Source organism: Astatotilapia calliptera, chromosome 10, assembly GCF_964374335.1.
Source record: "Astatotilapia calliptera chromosome 10, fAstCal68.1, whole genome shotgun sequence".
Taxonomy (NCBI): domain Eukaryota; kingdom Metazoa; phylum Chordata; class Actinopteri; order Cichliformes; family Cichlidae; genus Astatotilapia; species Astatotilapia calliptera.
Genome location: NC_137431.1, coordinates 2096877 through 2116315, shown reverse-complemented (window position 1 = coordinate 2116315; position 19439 = coordinate 2096877). Strand labels below are relative to the sequence as shown.

At 43.8% G+C, this 19439-nt stretch overlaps 1 protein-coding gene across 13 annotated transcripts in view; it reads right to left on the bottom strand.

The window, feature by feature from the left end:
* The window catches only part of auts2a (activator of transcription and developmental regulator AUTS2 a), a 356706-nt gene that overhangs the window by 217758 nt on the left and 119509 nt on the right, over positions 1-19439 (bottom strand). The window contains exon 1 of one of the 13 annotated variants that reach the window (XM_026183231.2): positions 11636-12331. The exons of 11 other annotated variants lie outside the window; for them this stretch is intronic. In XM_026183231.2, the coding sequence (XP_026039016.1) occupies positions 11636-11683 (48 nt within the window). In that variant the 5' untranslated portion in view covers positions 11684-12331. Of the gene's footprint in view, positions 1-11635; positions 12332-19439 lie in introns of those variants that run through there. One more of the 13 variants, XM_026183229.2, reaches the window with a different exon arrangement.

The following is a 19439-nucleotide window of genomic DNA, read 5'->3' as shown; positions in this document are numbered from 1 at the left end:
GGAGCTGGAAGCATGTAAATATAATAATAACCACTGCAGCCAAACAGAGAGCCTGACGAGCCCAGCTGTAAGTAAGCTGTTAAGACTCGACTGTACGCTGTGTTCGTGTTTTCCTCTGAAACAATAAGTTCTGTTGCAGCAGCCTTTCAAATCCTCTCTCTGTCTAAAACTTGACCCAGACAACAAAGTAAAGCTAGTTTTCAGCTACGAGCCCGACATGAACCCGACGTATCAGCCAGAGGTCCCTTTACTACGGTTCGGAGCCGCGGACCTGTTTTATATACGCGAGGAATAGTTTTCTATGCGAGATCGCTGCAAAAAGTGCAGCCTTACCTAATGTCCACCTACTGTTACTCATTTATATTAAGATTTAAACATCTAGTTGGTGTTGGTGTGGAGAGTAACCTTCAGTAATAGTAATAAATCACACAGCAATAGGACATTCATGTAGCTGTAAAAAGCATGATAATATATTAAGTGATCCAAAGTGTTCAGAATACGTTACAAAATACATTTTGGGGCATGTAATCTGTAATCTGTAATCTGTAGTGGGATACATTTTAAAAGTAACCTTCCCAAGTATGTATGAGTAAATTATGACCCATGAAAAAAACCTCCCACAATATAAGACTTTTCTAACCTTTAGCAATAGACGTGATTCCGACTGACTCGCACCCTGCACTTCATATTTCCTCCTGAAAGAAGTCGACTGCATGTGGTTTCAATTTTGTCCGTCACCTCATCTTTGCTCTGGCTCTTAACAGCGACCTTCAAGGCACGGACGGCTGTACCTCACGTCACGGTGAGCGAGTACAGAGCTGGCATTTGCACCTACTGTAACACAGCCTTCACCAACTGCCACTTTTATGTCAAATTTGATTTCAAACTCTGTATACTGAAGAGAAGCAGAAAGAGGCAGATGGCTGGGGAAATTGAAAGCTCTGCCTCGTCTATTCTTTGTTCCACAGAGTATGAGCTGGCCAGGCTGGCAGCTTGTCAATCTAACCCACCGAAGGGACAAGATGTGGAGATGACAGCTCTTTCTCTCTCCATTAGTGTCCCATTTACAGCCCTCTCTTTCCCGCTGTCATTGCATCACTTACGGGAAACCCACAAGCTGACCTTTCGCCGACACCTTGTTTCCCTGTCTGTCGAGCTCAGAAAGCAAAAGGAGAAAGAAACGGTCATCCTCTAGCCGCTAACATCTCCCTGCCTTCTGTGCTGAGTTCAAGTGACAGTAATCAGTGTTTATTAGCTCACTTTGCCCTTGCCACATCCAAGTGCAACAGCCACATATTAAAGTGATTAGACAATTAGGCCCATTACTGTATTACACTGGCTTATGTCACACATCACACTGGACACGGGAGAAGACAAAAACACTCTGGCTTTCCTTCCATTACAGACATTTCTGCAGCTCTAAGCTGGCAGAAAATTCACTTAATGATTGCAGCTTGTGTGCAGCACTGCTCTATTTAGAAACCAGACTGCATTTGCTGTTCAAATTAACAGTGCAAGGGGATAAAGGCACAAAGGGGAATAGACTGCACTAAGTAGGAAGAGAAGAAGACCTGATGTAACGAGGCTTACGCTAATTAACACGAGGTCTCGCGCTCGTTTCCTAAAAAATTTACTTAACGCGACTCGCATTGCTTCATTTATCTAAGCAAATGAGCGGAGAGATGTGTATCTACTTAAGCTACAGCAGGTCAATTACTAAAGCTAAATAATTCACAGAATGTAATATTTAGGTCTAACAAAAAAAATCCTATTCTGAATAGGAAAAACTTCTACACTGAGTAAATGCTATCATAATTAGTATAATTAAAGCACATCATGTATTAATTACCGCAGGATAATTTCAGCAGAAATAGTTAAGAGTTTGCCTACATGTGAGAGATGAGACAGAAATGCAAATTAACAAATTAAGCAGCAAAGCAGCAGACTGAATATGTTCAGTAATGCAAGAGAGAAGAGAAGAGAAGAGAAGAGAAGAGAAGAGAAGAGAAGAGAAGAGAAGAGGAGGAGAGGAAGAGGAGGAGGAGAGGAGGCATCTGGAGGCTGCTAGACATCACAGCACTCTGATGGTCAACCTCTTCTCTTGCAGGAGGGGTAAAAAGGGAGGGAAATCTGTTTCCTGTCATCTTCCATCTTGTCAGTCTTTGTTCAGACATCTTGCATCTCCTCCACCAGCTGTTTGCTGCCTGTGCTGACAGATGGCTGCTTCTCTTTGAAATGCACTCTCCTCTGGCCTGCTCTCCCTTACATCCCCCCACCTCACTTGGTTAAAGTTTTAGGGAAAAACTAGAATGACTCCCTTGCGGTTGCATGCTTCAGTCCGTTGCAGCTTGTGAAACCCCTTTTTGGAAGGTTTCTTCTACTGTATTTGTGTGCATGTGTTCACATACTTGGTCTACAAAAAGTAGCCACAAAAGTAAATAATGCTTCAAATAGGATTCTTAAGCGTGGATGCTTCGCATGCATAGCACAGACTTAAGGCAGGCGGTGACGTCACAAAGTGTCCAACAAAATTTGAAACTTTCTGTTTTTCAGTTTCTGCGTAGAAAAATGGTTAAAAGTATTTTTGTATCCTATTAGACATTTGTGTGAATTATTCCCATCACTGGTTCTTAAGGTTTCTGAAGTAATGCACAAAGGTTGCTTTGTGTGACTGCACAGGCATGGATGGATGGACGGACAGACGGTGTAAATACATGATTCAAACCACAGCCAGCTCTGGGTTGGAGGGATAAAAATAAGTGAGGTGAATGCACAACAGGAGCGTCCATCTCACAGAAAAACTGTCAGCCACTCGCAGAACACTATGATGTATACAGCAATAAACACACTTTTTCCCACTGTCCAGACAAAAATAAACATCTAGACAACATGCATTGTGGAAACCCATCCGTGCGTGTCTGTGTTCCACAGCGACGGCCAAATTAGTCAGATCTTAAAGAAAGCCTCACTCAAAACGAGGCTGAGGTCAATAAAAAAGCACAACACTGCTCTGTGGCTTATGCCAACATATTGTGGCACTGCCAGACAGTCACACAGGTTTACATTCATACCTGTGTAATGAACTGCTGGAGTTTTACTTTCCAGCAGGCTGTAGCATGTGATCTATCCTAATCTGTGACATTCCTGTAGGTCGCATCGTCTATGTGAACCAACTCGACCCAGCATGGGAGCGCACAAAAGAGACAACAGAGGGGTCTTTGAGCCAGAGTACCAGGGGCTACCCATGGAGCTCAGGCAGCGCAACTATGGGAACCATCTCTGTACCCAGTCATCCAGCAGGCTGAAACCTGAGCTGCTCAGGAACGAGCAGCAGACGGCAGGCAGGACCAGCATTCCTGTGGGAATGTGACTGGGGCTAATGAGCTCAGGTAGAACTGAGAGGGAGAAAACAGGAAAAACAAACTATATGGGCGTATAACTTAAAGAATCATTTTCAGATCGATTCAGAGCTACAAAGGTTTGCTTAGCAAACATCGCTCTCAGTAAAGGAAAACATGGTAACTGATAAACAGCTGTTTGCAGATGAATGTGCCAATCCATTTTTGCCACATAACTCCCAGTAAAGTGGCAAATTGGGATGCTTGTGATCAGTAACAATCGTCCCATTATACCATCTGCATAAAACATATACCATATTTTCTGCACTATAAGTCGCACTTAAAATCCTTTAATTCTCTCATAAATCGACAGTGCGCCTTATGTGTGAATTCTGGTCGTGCTTACTGACCTCGAACCGATTTTAGGTGCTACACGGCGCTCAAAGATCTGACAAAAATGTTTTAGCACGACTTTGCTAAGCTACGAAGCCGCACCGCTTGATGGATTGTTGGAGCATTACGGCTGCCGTAGTCAGGAGCCTCGCAGATCTGGGTCCTAATCTCCGCCCGCTAAACAATTAAGTTTAACATCCAGGCATCCATGAAAACAGAATTTATTACATTTAACAGAGTTAAAAGTTAGCAGGAAGTTAGCTCGCTAGCTTCCACCTAAACATGATATAGCATGTTCTGACTGAGAGATTTCTGAAAGAATTCAAACGTACAGCTCTGCTATCACTTCCAACATAAATGAAGACAGGAAACTAAACAGCAGTGACGTTTGTAGGGTTACTGAAGTTGGGCTAGCTGGTATATAATGATGTGCTACGTGATCGCTAGCGACACAGCTATGTTAGCATAAACACAGTGAAGCTGGAGGATGAATGCTAACCTTTTTCCACTTGATAAAAGTTAACGTGAAGGTTCCTCATGGTTAGAGACAAATGCAATCGCATGGCAGGATGCTGTAAACGCACCAAACTTCAGTCAGGAGAACAACTGAGATAATCCATCCACAATACGAGGTTAGTCATTAATATACTGCAACAACATGGGAATTTCGCTTAATGCGCCTTATAATCTGGTGCACCTTATGGTCTGAAAAATGCGGTACACAAAGGTTCTTCACAAAGTTTTAGTCTTACCTGTCACATTGACAGCACACATTTCATCACATAAAGAAAAGCAGTTATTCCACCTGCGTAACTACTGTGAATCCCTGGTGGCCCTCTTCAAAGAGGCTACACTTGTTCCATTGGCAGATTTTTTCACTTATTTCAAGCAAAAATATCTTGTATTAACTGAAAAAATCTGCCAATGAAACAAGCGAAAGTTCTCCAGTTTCAAGATGCACTGTCTAAAAACAAGTTCCTATATGTTACTGAAGCGTTACAGCTGCAGCTGAATCTGCCTCATTTTAAGTGCAATTAGATATTTTGACTAGAAATAAGACAAATATACTTGGTACGACTTTGAGTTTTTGCAGTGTACCCCCCACCCCGTTATTTGTCATGTGTTGCTATGGTGTGTGAACATTCATATGTTTGAAGTAGGGCTGCCACGATTAGTCGACTAGTCACGATTACGTCGACTATCAAAATCGTCGACGACTGATTTAATAGTCGACGCGTCGTTTGAAGCTTTGTAAGATCACAAAAGACGCAGGAATAAGTAGCAGGATTTAAGAGTGTAATAACGGACTGAAACAGAAGATGGCAGCACTGCATGTACAAGGATGTCAGCTGCCGTTAAACCCCGAAGAAGAAGTAGCTCTGTCCCAGAATTCATAGCGCGGCCCAGCTCAGTTTCCAACAATGGCGGCAGCTAGTTAGTTTTACTATTACTCTTGTTATTCTTTATGGGTCACAAAATAAACATTTAACATATTTTCAGGCGAGAATGTAGCTGTGTAAACCTCAAATATCTGCTCAGTTTATCAAGACACCGCATATTTTCAAAAGCGCTCCGACGTTTTCGGAGACGTCTGTTACCCACTAGCTCGATAGCGAGCCGGGGTTTAACGCTCACTAGAGCCGTGAGAACACCGGACTCCCAGCAAATCGTTTTCAAACCCACCGCCGTCTTTCGCTACTCAGGTTAAACATGATATATAAGTCACTTAGATAACTTAAACATGTTATTGTTTGGCTTTTTTTGTATTTTATTTGTTCCTGAGTAAACCGGTTTGGCTGAGATTAAAGTTATAGTTTTTACACAGCTGAATAAACGTCAAGCAGACAGCTGATTATCAGAAGTGTGAGATGCTCGAGAATTTACTCCGGTGTCCTGTTATATTTTAGATAGCAAGGAGTTTATTAAACTTCACTGAAACAATCTGCAAATTTCATTCAAATTTAATAAACTATCATCTTGTCTTTATTTTTAGTTAGCACAGACCTTAAACACTTAAAGCTGTAAGCTAATGATAGTTATATAAGAGCAGATGCTGCTGGTGCAATAAGCTGTACGTTTTATGTCCAATGGATGATGATCTGATTAGTCGACTAATCGCAAAAATAATCGGTGACTAGTCGACTATCAAAATAATCGTTTGTGGCAGCCCTAGTTTGAAGACCCTTCTAATAAGTACAGTACACAAATGCATACCAAAGTCTGCACCAGCCACAGCATGCAGATATGCGTAATGTAGAAGAACCTGCTTTTTTTGTTTTTCACCCTTCAGGTTATGTGTAAGAGATGGAGATAAAAGGCGACAAGCAAAAGCATACAGCCCGTGTGGGTAAAAGTTGTCTTTCCACTTGGCTAGGCATCCAGTCATTCGCTCCATCCATCTGTCAGCTATGTCCCTAGTGGCTACACTGAGGGCTCACGCTCTCTCTCCGGCCTGCAATTGTTCAGTGATCCAGACACTGGTCAGCCGCTCCCCGTCTCCATTCTGTTTTCCGCTGAGGAGGCTAGAGACCAGAGACACAGAGGCAGGCCCTGCCTTGTTACAGCCCACTCACCATGTTTACATCCAGCAAATTAACACAAACATGGCAGGGAGATATGAGATCCTGCCCGAGGCCTGAACCCAGCAGCGACTGCCATCGACACACAAAGGCAAACTGCTCCCGTGGCTTCACCATTCACTGGCAGCTCCGCGGCCCGGTCTTTCAGACACGTGGCCGAGACTTTGACTATGTGTCACTGAATGCCTCCAAACATTAAAACCATCGTTTTTCAAACAGTCACAGTTTTTTCAGCTCTGGCTTTTCATGACAGAAGGTAGGCAGAACAGTCATCTTCATGACCCCATCTTCTTCTGCCACACATTTCAGTCGTAGTTTAGGGTTTTTCGCTCATAGCAATGCAGGCCCTGCAAAAATCACTTAGCTCTTTGCGAACAAACAGATCTAATAGAGTGAAAATCTGACTAGTCGAGCTACTTTACTCCCTCTAAGCTTCTGTTGTCTCCTCTGTGGCGGAGGCTTTTTGTTTGACAGATGTTTACAGGGGCTGGGCGTTGTTTCCTTGCTGTGTGCTGCCTGGGAAAACATCTGGAGTTTGCAGGGATTTACCAGTAATCCCTTTGGCAAGCTCTGGAGTGCTTTCTTAGAATTTCAATATGTCTGTAAACGTAAGAAAGGATTTCACGGCGAAAAAAGAAAAAAGAAGGTCCCGCTTTGCAGCAAGTGCTGCCGAGGTCGAAAGTTCTGTAAGCTTCTTAGTGCTCCAGCTTTTAAGCATAAATAAATTAAACCGGCTTGACTAAAACGCCTCCAATAAACTCTCATTAAAGTCCTATAAGCGTGGATGGATAGACAGAGGGATACAACTTTGATGGTGTTCAGCTCATTCATTATTTGATGAAAAGGAAACAGCTTTGGCTACGCTGGAGAAATCCTCAAAAACGGTAAATAAGATGTAAACTAAAAACCTGGGAGCAAAGGAGCAAACGTCTCCCAGAAGTCTTCAGGACAAGGATTATGTGCCCCAATCACCAGGGTTCACGCGGACGTATAGCATTTGTCTTCATCCTTCTCTCCGAGTTTGTTTGAAATGCACGAAACCACCCAAGAGGGACTTCCACACCATTTATCTCTCATATCTCATAACACACTGTGGCATCACCAGAGCCTGCAATTAGCCGTCCTTAATGTTAACCCACACCCACTCTGTCGTTTTCACATTCATTATAGTCATTATAGTCACCCCCAGCATTCACAACCCAAGCCTAGCATACAGGCTCAGTAAATACAGAGTCAACAGTCCCACAGCCCCTCACTCTACAGGGGGAACAGAGCAGTCTGCTCGGGGCTCACACTCTAATGTTGAAGTAAATCTCCGTCACCATTTATCCTATACAAGAGTCTTCATCATATTTGAAGTCTTCCCATGTGACTTGTATAAAGTTAAAATCTTCAGCGTATTATTTCTGTTGTCTTTAAATACTTTAAATAAGTCTGACAGGCTGCAGATACACAGAAACTGACTGAGGTTTAGCAGCTCCGCACCACGTTACGGAGCAACAAAGGCTCAGCTTGTATTTACCAAAAGAGCCTGCGTATAAATAAGCAAATGCGACGAAAGCCACAATTTGTTTCAAGGTTTGAATGTAATAACAGGATCCCTGAGTGTGTCATTTTGCAGAAAACATTGTGTGAACGGCAAAATTGGATACGAGATATACTTCATAGATAAATATTGTGATGTGTGCCGGACATTATTTGTATAAAAACCCAAGAAACTATTGGGCACGTCACCATACTGTACTTCTGCAGTATGAATAAAAGCCTCTTACAGTAAATGGTTAACAGGTGCCAGCCGCAGAAGCAGCCAACCATCTGCCAAATGTATACTCAGGAGCAGATACTTTCCAAAGCACTGAGAAATTGATGTTAGTAACTTATCTCTTTGTGATCAGTGTTGAAAAGTAAATATATTTGTTCAAGTATTCATTTCTCAGCTGGCAGTCTTTACATTCAAGCTTGTTCCAAAGAACATCACACAATGCTAATTCTGCTTTTCGGTGCCAGTTATATTGTCAAACACAAACGGATGTATCGCAAATTTAAATGTGGAGTTGGGGGTGCTGGTTGAAGATGAGTAAAAAATGTATTTGTCAAAAGTGTGTGGGGAAGAAGGTCGGGAAAACGAAGACGTAACGCAGCCATCCGTGAGAAAAATGTACTGCATTTTTCAGACTATAAGGCGCACTTAAACTCCTTTAATTTTCTCAAAAATCATCAGTGCGCCTTATGTATGAATTCTGATTGTGCTTATTGACCTCGAACTGATTTCATGTCGTACACAGCGCTCAGCAATCTGTCAAAAATGTTTTAGTACGACTTTGCTAAGCTACGAAGCCGCACCGCTTGATGGATTGTTGGAGCGTTACGGCTACCGTAGTCAGGAGCCTCACAGAGGAATCTGGGTCCTAAACTCCGTCCCTTCAGGTCCCAAAGTCAAACGAACACTGAGAGTTAAAAACTGTCTAAATTCTTTCATCTTTAATAAAATGATATATGAATGATGTAACAATTAAGTTTAACATCCAGGCATCCATGAAAACAGGATTTATTAAATTTAACAGAGTTAGAAGTTAGCAGGAAGTTAGCTCGCTAGCTTCCACCTAAACATGATATAGCATGTTCTGACTGAGAGGTTTCTGAAAGAATTCAAACGTACAGCTCTGCTATCACTTCCAACATAAATGAAGACAGAAAACTAAACAGCAGTGACGTTTGTAGGGTTACTGAAGTTGGGCTAGCTGGTATATAATGATGTGCTACGTGATCGCTAGCGACACAGCTATGTTAGCATAATATAAACACAGTGAAGCTGGAGGATGAACGCTAACTTTTTTTTCCACTCGAAGTTAACATGAAGGTTCCCGATGGTTAGAGACAAATGCAATCGCATGGCAGGATGCTGTAAACGGACCAAACTTCAGTCAGGAGAACAACTGAGATAATCCATCCACAATACGAGGTTAGTCATTAATATACTGCAACAACATGGGAATAGAGCAGCTGCAGAGGATTCAGCATTAATGAATCAATGGTACAGAAGTGGAGGAAGCAAGAAGAATGAGTTGAGGAAAGTTCGACTTATCTGACTATTTTGTTTCGCTTAATGCGCCTTTTAATCCGGTGCGCCTTATGTATGAAAAATATGGCACATTTTGATAGTTCTGTACTATAATTTAAGTGTCTCTGGGTGCAGCCATCCAGCTATGGGAGAGGCTGTAGTTAACACACTAATCACAGGGTGTGTGTGTAATTGAATTAGTCCAGTGGGAGTAAGGTCACTGTTTGCCCTCTGTAGGTCTGCAGCCCCACAGTCGGCCCACTGGGGGTCCTGGCAAAGACAGACAGAGCACAATTTCAGTGTTGTGCTCTCTTTCCACTCTGAGGAATGCAACTGACCTCCCACCTCTCACCAGTCGTTACCTACACCTATCTCACTTAAGGCATGAGCCCACACACGGGGGCAGCAATTACCCTTCCCCCAGACTTTGAGGACCCGCACGTTCTTGATCTAGAAGCTACAGCACTCTGTGCCCTTCTCACTCTTTTTCTTCAGAGAACAAAAGAGGTGGGTGGTGGGGGACAGGCACTCAGTCAAACATGGCAGCGCTTGTTTAAGGTCAGCTCCCATTCACATGCTGCTGAAAGCACGCCTGTCAATCACACATAACCACACAGAGGCTGCTGCTTCTGAAGCAAGACAGCTGGGAGCAGGAAAAGCAGGCGACTGCATAAGCCTTGCCTCCGCCAACGCACATTCAGCTTACCCTCGTAAGCACTGACACACACATCCTGTTGTGCACACTTTCTTTTAGCTACAGACAAGAAGGAAAATAGTGGAATCCAGGAAGGATGATACTGAAAACACACTACAGGAGGAGGACACTACACTTTTACACTCTGCCACTGGCTGTTTGCATGGTTGCCTTAACCAGCATCCACTGTTACACTGACACTGTTAACCTGACACTCCCCAGCTGTTCCACTTATCTCTAATGTCACTTTGCAGGTTTTATATAACACAATAAAACACATTGGAGGCGCATTAGAGCGTTTTCCAAACTTGTGCATCTCGTTTTTAGAAGCAGACGCTTTGAAATATTAGATCTCTGCATCATAGTGAAGCAGTCTCCTCTTTTTCATTAAGTTTGTTTAAACACACACCATGAAATATTAGACAGGCTGCAAAAACAGATTTCGGTTAGAAAAGATCAAACCAGAGCAGCCATCTTCCTACTTCCACAGCCCGAGACTGCTCAAGTACAAAATGGCAGACCAGATGGAAACGGAGCACCTCGGGCACCAACAGATGCTCCCACGAGGCCACTTGGCACACACTCACTTATCCGCTATAATAGCCCTGATTATAGCAAAGACAGTGTAACACATGCACTGTTATTTCATATATTTAATGTGCCGAATGCTTTAGCCTACCAAGAGTAAACCAAAGTAAACTGAGCCATGCGTGACCGTTTTTCTGTAACCGGATAGCTCGGATGATCCTACAGGGCAGACACCTGATGCTAGGTGGAGAACACGATCGGCATAAGGGGTCAATACAAAAAACCGTTGGTCACGAGACAAAAAGAGACGAGGCAGGAACTTAGCAGGAGGACAGCTGACTGGCTAGATGGTCGCTGGTGGCTGTCGTCTGGCTGATAGATGGCCTCGCTGCCTAAATGACTGGTTAACTGACTGAAGGCAGTTGTAACTGTAGCTATTCATTAGTAGAGCAGCGAGCAGTTAGCGAAAGTGCTAATGGCTGGCCCAAAGCTTGGCTTTCACAGCCTAATGTCAGGCTCACACAGAACAGTCTATCAGACTCATCACATTACACAGGCTACAGGACCAGACGATGACATCACTAAAGGTGCGCTACCTCACAAGAAAAGGTCTGCCCTCATGGAAATATAACAGCCATCGAGCAGGCGTTACATTAAATCACAAGTATGGATCTGCTTCACGTTACATTTACACAAATTATTCAGAGCAAGGACTTTGAACATAATGTGAAAGCAGAGAGCGAAGAATGAGGCAGATATATGAAATACCTAAATAAATCTGTTTGCTCGGCTTGTTTTTAGAGCTCGGAGCACAAATGGAGACTTTTAGAAAACTGAACTCATCCTTTTATTGTGGCAAACACTCGAACAACAAGTAGAAAGTGTTCTCACTTAAGTGCAGTGCTCCCATAAAAACGCAATATTATCATGCAGATGGCATTAGAAACTGTGTGTTTGCACAGTTACACTGAGAACTCACGTATTTAACCTCCACTTTAACACAGGCCTGCAGCCCCGAGGTAAAACCTGCATGTGGACGTACCTTCTCATTGTACTTGAACTTGACATAGAACCAGCTGGACTTGATCATCGTTGTCTCTTCTGCTCCTGACTGATTCAGTGCGTGAGGAATGACTGATGATCAGCGTGCAGCCTAATGACACGGACGTTTCTGCTCCTTTATCCCGTTGGTCTTTGTGCTGCTCCTTTCTCTCACTTCGAGCCCCGGAGCCAGCTCCCGTTTGCTTCACTCCTTCGTCTTCCTGCCGCGGCGTGCCGTGTGTCTCATGTCGGGTTTGGAAGGCTGACAGAGGAGCTCCTCAGATGGGCTTCAGCTGTGTTCAGTGGTGGCAGATGCCAGCAGAGGCGCAGCAGAGAGATGTTTTACTTCTAAGTGGGCTAACTCTACACGCTGCAGCACCAACCTCCCGCACTTCCCTCTCCCTCTTTCCTTTCTTTCTTCCTGCCTATCATATGTGCTCACTTTCTCTGCCTCACTTACTCTTTTTATGTTTCCCCTTTCTCGAGCCCTGTGCTCACTCAAATCACCTTCTCCGTGCTTCCCATTGCTCTTTTTTATGCACCGGTAAACTCTTTCATTCCGACCTCATTTAACCCCCTTCTGTATCTATTTCAATCTTACGTTTCTCTGCCCTCTGTAAACCAACACTGTCTGCTTTATTATTTCTACAGAAATCAGCCCGATGCTAGTCTGACTCCAAAGGTTCAGAGCTCCCCTGGGCCAAATGCACTCTGACAGCTGAACAAATGCACCCCCTAAATGCTACGTCAAATGTATTTATGCTGAGATCAGATTGGGCAAAACTCCCTCTGCATGAGCGCTTCAAATATTTACAAGGATTGTAGCAAAGATTGCCGTTAGCGGCTTATCTAGTATTCCTGTTTCACCAAATTCCAACTACTGGGACATTCCATGTATTCCGGTACTGATTTGATTTCCATGAATTCTTCTTCTGTGCTTCCTGATTCAACTTTACATGATATAAAATATCTCTCTAAGGTGGTTAGCATTGCTGTCTTGCAGCAAACAGGGTTGCGAGTTTGAATCCACCATCTGGCTGTGTGTCGTTTGCATGTTCTCCCTGTGTTTGTGTGGGTTCTCTCCGGGTACTCGTGCAGTTAGCGGGGTTAGGGGTTTAACTGGTGATCCTAAAGTGCCCGAGAGTGTGAATGGTTGTCTGTCTCTTTCTGTGCCCTGCCTGCATCGTACAGCCTGGACAGGTCGCCAGTCTGTCACAGAGAGACAACCTGTCCTGGTTGTGGTTGGATCTCTCGTCCATCCATTCATATATTTAATTTTGAAATTAAACCAGCAGTTAATACTGCATCATGCAGACACAAAGCAAACTCAGCTTTCACTTGAAGTTATGTAGTTCAGTTTTAGCCTCAACTTGAGACTGGGAACGGGCCACCCAGTCAATGTTTACATTCTGCCACTCCCGCTGGCACACAGGGCCCATATCCCATCCACACAGTGCTGCTGCTGTGTATATAATCATGTCACTTTTGACGATGGTTTGAAACTACAATGGGCTCCTGTATCCCACAGGGTTTATCCAAATTTGGCAGCTCCCGAGGTAAACTGAGGCAACCCCTGTCATGGGACAGCAGTGGGTTATAAACAAAAGTAATCAGACGCAGGAGTGCCACTGCGTCAGCATCCATGGAAACATAATCTCCCTTTGTTCAAGGTTTGTGCCAGCATGGGGGGGGCAGCATCTAATGCCATCGTGGGACATCACGGAGGACGGACCGACTCTTTCACACGTCATGCTTACAACAGTGAAGCAGGAACAGATTGGTAAAAGATCGATATAGTCAATACAGCGGTTCTACTCTGTGCTTACTACACAAAGGGGCGTAAAGAAGGGTCCATGCTGATCGTAGATACAGAACACAGAGCCGTATTTCCCTGCATCTGTCTGTGGATAGGTTATTGAGCACTAAGACGAGGACTGCTCGCTGAAAATGAGACATTTGCATATCTTTAAACAGCTGACATTTAGGAGACAGCATCTCTGCATGTGTGCAGGCACAGTTGGCCTGCAAACAAACAAAGCAGGTAATGTCACTGATTTTTCCTGCATGACAAATTTGATACACGACTACAGAAGAGAAACCATCATTTAACATGAACCTATCAAATTAACTAACAGCTAATTTGTCCTTTTTTTATTAGCCACTGAGGATGTCTGCACTATTAAGCAATGAAAGTGGGACACTACGACTACAGTTTGTCCTGCAGTGATAGTCGTACAGTAACATTTATGTCTATTTTATATAAACTTGTATTTCAACACAGTGCTGTCACAGTTTTGCCATCATTTACTGATTTTTTAACCCCTTCCTCTGCATTTTTAGGTCAGCAGTGACGTACGGAGGGCTTGTCTTCAGCAGTCGGTCTAATCAGAAGAAAAACAAACAGCAGGTTTCCTTGACTCAGGGCTGCTGGGGCTGAGCGCGTGTGGGCTGCTGTATATCATTTGCTTCAGTCCTGTTCTTCCTCCTTACTCTTCTTTCTCTCTTGTCTTATCACTTTCCACTCTCCTCATGCCACCCATGGGGAGCCTGTAGTGCTGTAATGCTAAGTGACAGCCTGCCTGCCTGCTCACTTCCCACACACATGCCTACGCTTGGCCATGTCCCCCACGGCCATCGCTGCGCCCAGATAACAGAGTTTCAAAAGCTCGGAGGGATGAAATCCAAAAAACAAAAAAGAGTTTAGGGTATCGTTTCAGCGACTGGTGTGCGTTTAGGCACAACACGGAGCTGAACAGAGCTGGAAAGGTGCAGTCAGTGGCTTGCTGATAATATTTTGAAGACTGTGCACAATTGCATTACAAGGTTATCTTGAGATCTCTTTGGATCTCAAATTACACAGTTATATAGCGTGCAAAGACATATCAAAACAATTAAGTTCAGGGGCAACAGAACAGGCCAACATGAGGTCAATGAGCATTGTTTCTGCATGGCTTTACCAGCATCAGGAGGGAGGAGGAGGCTGAAATGCGCCAGTTTTTCTACAAATATCTCAAATATCAATATGTCTAAAAAGGAGTCTCTTCTTTTTCAACACAAACTGGGAAGAAGCTTTAGCAGGCTGTAGAGGCTCTGGAGCTGCCCATCTGCACAGACTCGAGCGTGACGCTGTGTTTTTAGCGTGGACATCTTTGTCATAATCGCTTGTCAACGTCCGTCCTAGTGTACGACACACGAGAGCACGTACAGTGGACCTGACACTTTTTGTTTATGTGCTAGCTTGCTCTCTCCTCCGGCTGCAGCAGCCCAGATGTTCAACCCCGTGAGCTACAACGCTTCAGCTCTGCTCCGATTTTCCATTAAACCTGCTAGCATGAAAAAGAGTGAGCACGCCATCCTGCAAAACACTTCCTCCTTAGAGTTTGCTTTAATCTTTTAAACTCAGAAGCAGCTCTGTGCTACAACATAGTTCTCTTACATAATCAAATATAAGGTTAAAAAAATAAATGGAGACAAATGAGAGACACTTTTTTAATGAAACTCACCTGTGGGAACTGTTAGTGAAGGAGGGAAGGCTTTACAACAAACGACACCCCCACTCCTCTACAACACTGCTGCAATGGGCCGGCACGGCACAGTGCATGTTTCCTCGCTTCCTCTCCGCAGGCCATATTGGCCAGCAACACAAAGGCCATTTCCTGCTCTCCACACAGATATTACAGTTGAAGCTAAGTCTCTCTGATGGCCAGATAATACAGGTCTGAGTCCCGTCTAGGCCACAGCCAGGAAATCACGTTAGCCTGCCCCCCTCTGCCTTCTACTGCTGGGGATTATAGCACCAGGCTGCCTTGGCACAAATTACTTTTGCTGTAATGCAGTGAGGAAGCTTGTATTAAGGTCCATGAGGTGCAGCAATAACTTGTTTGTTCCTTTGGGAGAGCTGACCACTGACCACTAGTTTAGCTTTATTACTGTAAAAAAAGTATGCAGTGAGACTTACAAGGAAATAATTCATGTAGGGGAAAAAGCTCTAAACCGGTCAATCAAACGAGCATTAATGTGATGAAGGAGGAATCTGTATTTAATGCTAATCTAGCTAACCAATTTTTGGGGCAGGAAATAACTTCAAACTGGTCAAAGCTAGCAACTGTTACATAATGCTCTGAGCTGAGTGCTAAAACTAGCATGCTAACATGAGCTGAATGTTAAAACTAGCATGCTAACATGTTAATGGGCAACTACAGCATTTACTAATTATAAACAAAGCACAACTACGGCTTTTGGACACAGAAGTCCTTCTACTGATTTAGTTATACAAAAAATGCATCAAATACACAGACATGAAGATGCCTTTAAATACCTCGATGAATCCTCATAAACTGAGATTTTACTAAAAACTTTGTGTCAAAATGGATAGAATTGATTTTCTGGGATGGCATTAGATGGAAGGTGGAGTGATACACTCATGTAACAGTGAAGTATTTCTCTCAGAAGTCAATCCGGTCTTTAAGTCTGATGTTATTAGCAGTGTCTGGGTCCAAACTCCGCTTCAGGTCCCAAAGTCAAGCGATCACTGCGGCATCACTGAGAGTTAAAAACTGTCTAAATTCTTTCATCTTTAATAAAATCATCAGTGTTGCTGCTTTACCAGGTGTAACAATTAAGTTTAACATCCAGGCATCCATGAAAACAGAATTTATTAAATTTAACAGAGTTAGAAGTTAGCAGGAAGTTAGCTCGCTAGCTTCCACCTAAACATGATATAGCATGTTCTGACTGAGAGGTTTCTGAAAGAATTCAAACGTACAGCTCTGCTATCACTTCCAACATAAATGAAGACAGGAAACTAAACAGCAGTGACGTTTGTAGGGTTACTGCAGTTGCACTAGCTGGTATATAATGATGTGCTATGTGATCGCTAGCTACACAGCTATGTTAGCATAAACACAGTGAAGCTGGAGGATGAACGCTAACAATTTTCCACTGGATAAAAGTTAACGTGAAGGTTCTTCATGGTTAGAAACAAATGCAATCGCATGGCAGGATGCTGTAAACGGACCAAACTTCAGTCAGGAGAACAACTGAGATAATCCATCCACAATACGAGGTTAGTCATTAATATACTGCTGCATGGGCTGGAGTTACACCGTAAGGTTTAAAAAACTGAGCTTTAAAATGAACAGCAGTAATAAAAACCGAGAGAGGCCGACAGTGATCACTGAATGTTTTTAGGGGCTTGTTGAGATTAAATAGAACAAGATACAAAGCATTAAAACATGTTAAACACACAACAGCCTTAGTTTGGGCCCAGAAGCAGGATTCATCACGTCATCACTTGAAGACCGGATTGACGGAAAATGACCTGACCTTGCCTTCAGACTGCAAAGATAAATTAAATCCCACACATGTAAATAAAGTTAATGCCAAATAAACCTCCACAAAAGTGTTTCTATTACACCGTGCTGAAAGAAGAAGATGGTTTGTCAAATTCATGTAAGAGTACCAACATGTCGTGTGCTGACTTTGCCAAAGGCCTGCAGAAATGATCGCAGGTTCAAACTGGCGTGCAAAAACACAGACATGCACACACACACACACACACACACACACACACACACACACACACACACACACACACACACGCACGCACGCAGAGTCTGAGTACAGAGCCAATTTGGAGTCATTTCCAAACAATTCAGCACGCGATTTGGTTGGGGGTCTGGTTGAAGTGGGGGGAAACAGACTCCAGAGAGCAACAAGGAACATAAAAAGGAGGGGAAATACTCCATGTTCCAATAACTTTCAGATGCATGAGCCAATGCCAGCTCCATGATGTTTCAGTTCACCTCCTCCCTTCCTCAGCTCCTTTGCACGCATTCACCCTCTCCTAGGGAAGCAGCCTACAGACCCAGCTGTCCCAGCACTGGTCAGCGAACAGATCAGATGAAAGCAGGAAACAGATAAACACAGACTAATTGCTCACAGACAGAGACTAGAAACAGGGTGAGTGGTGTGTGGGGGCACTGTAAGTTATATGTTCAGAAACAGGATGGCTGGAGGCTAGGTCAGAACTCGTGATGCTAAACAGGGTCTCAAAGTCTCTTACATAGAGTCTGCACCCACAACAGACTGAAAATCACACAGTGAGAAAAGAAGCAAAGAAACCTACTTAAATCCAGTGCAAGACCACAAGGTCTTTCATATTCTTCCCATGGTTTTGACATTAAAATACTAAATGTCAAAACCAAGACATCTACCAATAGGACCAGTACTTTTCCAGCTTCATGTCATGGGGGCAACAGTCCAGAGATGCCCAGTCTTTCTCACCACCCCTTCTAGCTGCTTGCAATCCGATGTCATTAGCAGTTTCCTGGTCGCAACTCCTCTTCAGTTCCCAAACTCAAGTAAGCTTGTTTCCATATAATGATATAGGATGTTCAGACTGAGGGATTTCTGGAAAATGCAAACGTACATCTCTGCTGTCATTTCGGACATAAATGAAGATGGAAAACTAAACAGCAGTGGCGTTTGCAGGGTTGCTGAAGTTGGACTAGCTGGTGTATAATGGTGCTACGTGGTGGCTACACAGCTATGGTTTGGATCGTATGAGGCCCTGATGGGCAGAGAGAAATGCAACTGCAGCAGGAAAAACGTGCTGAAAATGGGCCAAACGTCAGTCACAAGAACACCTGAGATGATCCATCCAGAGCATGAGCTTAGGCATTAATACACTGCTGCATGGTTTGGATAAATTCCTGATCCTCAGCTTCCATGTGCCCATTCAAATCTTTGTTAGCCTCAGAGTGATTCTTTTCTGAGCCATTCAAATATTTGATGTCTGGCAAACTGAGCCGATGCAGTTACATCGTCAGGTTCAAAAGCTGAGCTTTAAATTAAACAGTGCTAATAAAAACCCTGAGAGGGCGACAATGATCGCTGACTATTTTAGGGGCTTGTTCAGATTAAACAGAAGACGCAAAGCATTAAAACTTTAAAAAGACAACAGGTTTAATGAACGCAGTGCAGTTTGGACGAGCTAGCTGAGAGGGATCTAAGTGGTGTAAAACAGGTCAGACGCCCAGACCTCATCAGCTGGTTCCTTTTGATGTGAAGGAGTAGCAGCTATACTCTGAGTCCGTCCCAAATGACCGAGTTCCTCACCCTATCTCCAAAGGAGAGCCCCACCACCCTTCAGAGGAAACTCATTTCTGCTGCTTACATGCTCATTCTTTCAGCCACTGCCCACAGCTCATGGCCATCGGTGAGGGCAGGTGCATAGATCGACCAGTGAATAGGCAGCTTTGTTTTCGCATTCAGCTCGCTTTTAACCACAACAGATTAGTACAGCATCAGCATAGACACCATGCCGATGTATAAATCCACCATTTGCCCATTAATCATAAAAAGGACTCCAAGGTGGTGGAAAAAGGGTGGCGTGCTGACCCAGCATGAGCACATTACTGGGCCTCTATGCACCATATCGCGCCCATACTGTGGTCTTTTGCTGTTTCTTGCCTGCTTTGGATCAGAACATTAGTAATGCTCGCAGGTTTAGTCCAATATGTCCAGTTTTAGCTGCATCCATGACTTTCTGAAGTTGGAGGTTTGCGATGGTGTGGCTGACCTCGATTTGCCCCTTTCACTTTCGGCCTGTGCAGACGCTAACGTTTGTGCTCCATCAGCAGAGTCCTTCATTTCCACAGGGAGGCGTACCTTCTCCTGCTTGTACTCTCCAGCGAGTTACCCACGCTGTCCATCTTGCCAACCTTTAAGCTCAGGATTTCACAGACCTTCAATGGCCACACCCTCCACTGGTGCAGAGTACAAACGTGAACTTCCCAGATACA